The sequence below is a fragment of the Pholis gunnellus genome, assembly GCF_910591455.1.
Source record: "Pholis gunnellus genome assembly, chromosome: 13".
Lineage (NCBI taxonomy): Eukaryota > Metazoa > Chordata > Actinopteri > Perciformes > Pholidae > Pholis > Pholis gunnellus.
Genome location: NC_136540.1, coordinates 441,376 through 446,375, shown reverse-complemented (window position 1 = coordinate 446,375; position 5,000 = coordinate 441,376). Strand labels below are relative to the sequence as shown.

At 43.4% G+C, this 5,000-nt stretch overlaps 1 protein-coding gene across 1 annotated transcript in view; it reads right to left on the bottom strand.

Annotated features, from left to right (window-relative positions):
* The window catches only part of LOC306704992 (glutamate receptor 1-like), a gene marked incomplete at its 5' end in the record, with an annotated part of 49,220 nt that overhangs the window by 15,931 nt on the left and 28,289 nt on the right, over positions 1-5,000 (bottom strand). The window contains 4 exons of the mRNA XM_079171628.1: positions 1,576-1,823; positions 2,337-2,535; positions 4,302-4,437; positions 4,528-4,651. Of these exons, the coding sequence (XP_079027754.1) occupies positions 1,576-1,823; positions 2,337-2,535; positions 4,302-4,437; positions 4,528-4,651 (707 nt within the window). The remainder of the gene's footprint in view (positions 1-1,575; positions 1,824-2,336; positions 2,536-4,301; positions 4,438-4,527; positions 4,652-5,000) is intronic.

The window sequence follows — 5,000 nt, the reverse complement described above, 5'->3', positions numbered from 1 at the left end:
GTTCTAAGACCAGAACAAGTCACCAAGTCTCTTTAGTTCTAAGATCAGAACAAGTCACCGAGTCTCTTTAGATCTAAGACCAGAACAAGTCACCAAGTCTCTTTAGTTCTAAGACCAGAACAAGTCACCAAGTCTCTTTAGTTCTAAGACCAGAACAAGTCACCAAGTCTCTTTACTTCTAAGATCAGAACAAGTCACCAAGTCTCTTTAGATCTAAGACCAGAACAAGTCACCAAGTCTCTTTAGATCTAAGACCAGAACAAGTCACCAAGTCTCTTTAGTTCTAAGACCAGAACAAGTCACCGAGTCTCTTTAGATCTAAGACCAGAACAAGTCACCAAGTCTCTTTAGTTCTAAGACCAGAACAAGTCACCAAGTCTCTTTAGTTCTAAGATCAGAACAAGTCACCGAGTCTCTTTAGATCTAAGACCAGAACAAGTCACCAAGTCTCTTTAGTTCTAAGACCAGAACAAGTCACCAAGTCTCTTTAGTTCTAAGATCAGAACAAGTCACCGAGTCTCTTTAGATCTAAGACCAGAACAAGTCACCAAGTCTCTTTAGATCTAAGACCAGAACAAGTCACCAAGTCTCTTTAGTTCTAAGACCAGAACAAGTCACCAAGTCTCTTTAGTTCTAAGATCAGAACAAGTCACCGAGTCTCTTTAGATCTAAGACCAGAACAAGTCACCAAGTCTCTTTAGATCTAAGACCAGAACAAGTCACCAAGTCTCTTTAGTTCTAAGACCAGAACAAGTCACCAAGTCTCTTTAGTTCTAAGATCAGAACAAGTCACCGAGTCTCTTTAGATCTAAGACCAGAACAAGTCACCAAGTCTCTTTAGGTCTAAGACCAGAACAAGGTCTTAGAACTTTCTTCTTCTTCCATTGATCCTCTGACGACCCCTCAGAGGTATCTGGGGACCCTGTGGAGGGGCTCGGCCCCTAGGTTGGGACCCACTGGACTAAACTCTCTGACTGTATATAACTTGGTTACAACAGTAACTGCTTCAGTATTCACTATGTAATAACATAATATATAGACACACATTGGTGACATTCTACTGCACAATGAGTACTTTTACTTTGATACTTTTGGCACATTTTCCCAGTAATGTTTGTGTACTTTTGTGAATGTTTAGGACATTTACTTGTACTGGAGTATTTTCACAGTTTTTACTGGTACTTTTACTGAGTGTACTTCTTCCAAAACTCAACTACTGTGACATGAAAACCCATGAAATCCTCCCCGTCCTCTGTCTCATCACATTATCCTCCTGATGGGATAGAAAATGCCCTTTCCTGTCGCGTCTGAAGGACTTTCCTGTCGAGTCACTCAGGTCCAAGTCCTCCAGATGTTCTCAAGTCCAGTCTGAAGTCAGCTGAGTCCAAACCTCTGCAGAGGTTCCCACAACTGACACATGTTATAAAACAAAGTTTAAAACATGTAATGTGGTCTTTGTAACCATGTTTTTAACCTTTGATTTAAAATTCAACCGAAGTGATGAAAGAATAATAATAGAACAACATGTCATCACACAGACGCCACAGCACACCGACATGGAGACTGGGAGCGTACCTGAGGGCCGACCCTTTGGGCGTGGCCACTCCGTAACCTTTGGAGTCCAGGTTTCCTCCTACTTTCATGGTGTCGCAGGGCTTCCTCTGCTCGATGTACTCGTTCATGGACGACTCCAGCAGGTAGGCGTACTTCCCCTTCGACTTCCTGACCCTCATCACGCCCTCGGGGGTGCTCTTGACGAACACCGTGGGGTCGGCGCTCCGCATGTACGACCACATCTTCTCAAAGACGGCGATCTTTGACCGCTAAAGTAGAAGAAGAAAAAGATCATCGGGGACTCAGGCAGACTCCGTTTGTGGGCGGAGCCTAGGTGGAGGTACGATAACTAAAGTTAGCTAACGCTGGTTATCAAGTTTCGTTAATAATAGCTGAAGAAAATACGAGTTCCTCTCATTATTACTCTCCGGGACGCGAGTGTTCACTGAGAAAATGAACATTAATCAACGGGAACATATTAGCTGACGGCTGGCTAGCAAGCTAGCTAGCTTGTCATTATCTTAAATATTTTATTCTTCATATCCTCATTATAAATGTCTCCTCTAATAAAGAGGTTCCAGAGAGGAGCAGGACTTTTATTTTGAAGTGAAACACCAGATCCACAGAGAGAGAAACGTGACCGGAGAAGAAAAAAGCCTGTTTGGTGTTCAGACGTGTTTTCACAGCTCTTCATTTAAGAAACTCAAAGAATGCAGAACATGGTCGTCTTCAGAGACGCAGAGAGCGAAGCGCTTCACAGTCTGTAACGGAGGCGTCCTCACCTTGAAGAACTCTTTGGTGGAGCCTCCGTCCAGAGTACCGTAGGCGATCTCGGTCTGCTTGGCCAGGTCCTCCGAGCCCTCGATGGGCGACACCATCCGCTCCACGGTGAGGAAGGCGGCCAGGTTGGCTGTGTAGGAGGAGATGATGATGAGGGTGAAGAACCACCAAACTCCTCCCACGATTCGACCGGAGAGAGACCTGAGGAAGAAGACGGACCCACGTCACGACTAGTGTGATGCTGCATTTAAACTACTACTACTACACCTTATACTTTTACTGTGTTATAGTCATTTATAGTGTTTATTTCTTCATAAAAAACACACAATTCAAATGATAAGCAAATAAAATATGGTATCTTTGTTGTCATTATTATTATGAATGAAGTATAATGAAGTGTTTAGAGCTCGTGTTAGGAAGTTAAACAGCTCATAATTCATCTAACATGTTTTACGTTCATGGTCCCCAGAGGATGACGTGTAGCGGCGTCATTGAGAAACGTTAATAAGAGATAAATAAATGAAACAATGAATGTGATGACGCTTCATTATTTCATGTTTCAGTAATTCACCGTCTGTTTTAAGGGAAACAAAGAAAACAACTTTTTTTTTTGTTAATTTATTTACAAAACGTTGAACATTCAACAGATCAACTCTTTGGTCATAATTCTTATTGAAACAATTAAGGAACACAAATACTTTGTGTTTTTGATTACAAATCATATTCTCTCTATTTGCTAATAAATTATTTTGACGTAAATTCATAGTCTGAAAAAATATTTGTATAACTAATGTTATTAATCTGATGATGATCCGATCTGGTCTTAATGTCCTCACAAGCAGGATTTGGACCCGGAGACAAACCTCCGGTTCTCTAAAGAGAAGCTGAAGCTTCACGTGTTAAAGCTGCATTCTCTCTAGTGACCACCAGGGGGCGACTCCTCTGGTTGTATAGAAGTCTATGAGAAAATGACTCTACTTCTCTCTTGATTTATTACCTCAGTAAACATTGTAAACATGAGTTTATGGTCTCAATCTCTAGTTTCAAGTCTTCTTCAATACAGCATGATGTTCATTTAGTAAATGATGGTCCATTTAGAGTCACACGGGGGGGGGGGGGGGGGGGGGGGGGGCACCTGAAGGGGCGGGACTTAACCTCTGTTCAGAATAATGTGGCGGCATGAGAGTCTCATCATCACTGATTGTATCTTAACTGCTCCTGTGATGTTCAACATAAAGCTGGAGCACTCTGCTCATGAAACACACACACACACACACACACACACACACACACACACACACACACACACACACACACACACACACACACACACAGTACATCTAGAATAGAAACAGCCTCAGGCCTTCACACAGCTGTAACATACAACTGACCCGGCAGCACGTCACACAGGATTGTCTCATGATAACATGTGTGTGTGTGTGTGTGTGTGTGTCTGTGTCTGTGTCTGTGTGTGTGTGTGTGTGTGTGTGTGTGTGTGTGTGTGTGTGTGTGTGTGTGTGTGTGTGTGACATGTCCACATTAATACGTTCTGTATACCACTGATGGACTGCTTATGTATACATGTGTCTTACTGTGTTTGTGAGGACAGTGTTGGAGTACAAGGTGAGGGCTGTGGGTGAGGCAGGAGACAATTAGCTTAGCTTAGCATAAAGACTGGAATCAGAGGGGAACAGCTAGCCTGGCTCTACCTAGATATAGTTAATAATCTATTGTAAAACATGTTATTAAACTAAACTCTTGTCTGAAATCATGTTTTGACAAACAAATTAAATTAAAATGTTTGTTTTCTGAATGGAGTCTGGTTCCATCAGTGCTAAGCTATATGCTAACATTGTAGCAGCTCCATCAACACTCAACATGACGTCATACTCATCACTTTAAAACATGCGTTTGTGTGTGTTGTGTTGGTCCAGGTCCTGGTCCAGGTCCTGGTCCAGGTGTCCTACCTGGGTGAGATGTCACAGCCCTGCTGCATGAAGGCCCCCAGAGAGAACCACAGAGAGTTAAAGATCCCAAAGTCGTTGGTGTGTTCCAGGGTCTCCTTCTCCTTCTGCTGGTTCTGGTTCTGGTTCTGAGGGAACCCTGAGGAACACCATCATCATCGTGTTACTGAGGGACCAGATCACATGGGACAACCAGGAACACACACGATGAAGGTGATGATGAAGATACCTGGAGAGTGAGCCAGTTCAGAGGAGGAAGTGGGCAGAGCTCGACGAGAGGAAGAGGAGGGCAGAGTCTCATCTTCATCATCTGACTCCTCCCCCTGCCACTCATAGGGACTGAAGCGGCTCACCTGAGACACACGAGTACTGTCAGCTCAGGTAGTACAAGTACACAAGTACTGTCAGCTCAGGTAGTACAAGTACACAAGTACTGTCAGCTCAGGTAGTACAAGTACACAAGTACTGTCAGCTCAGGTAGTACAAGTACACAAGTACTGTCAGCTCAGGTAGTACAAGTACACAAGTACTGTCAGCTCAGGTAGTACAAGTACACAAGCACTGTTAGCTCAGGTAGTACAAGTACACAAGTACTGTCAGCTCAGGTAGTACAAGTACACAAGTACTGTTAGCTCAGGTAGTACAAGTACACAAGTACTGTTAGCTCAGGTAGTACAAGTACACAAGTACTGTCAGCTCAGG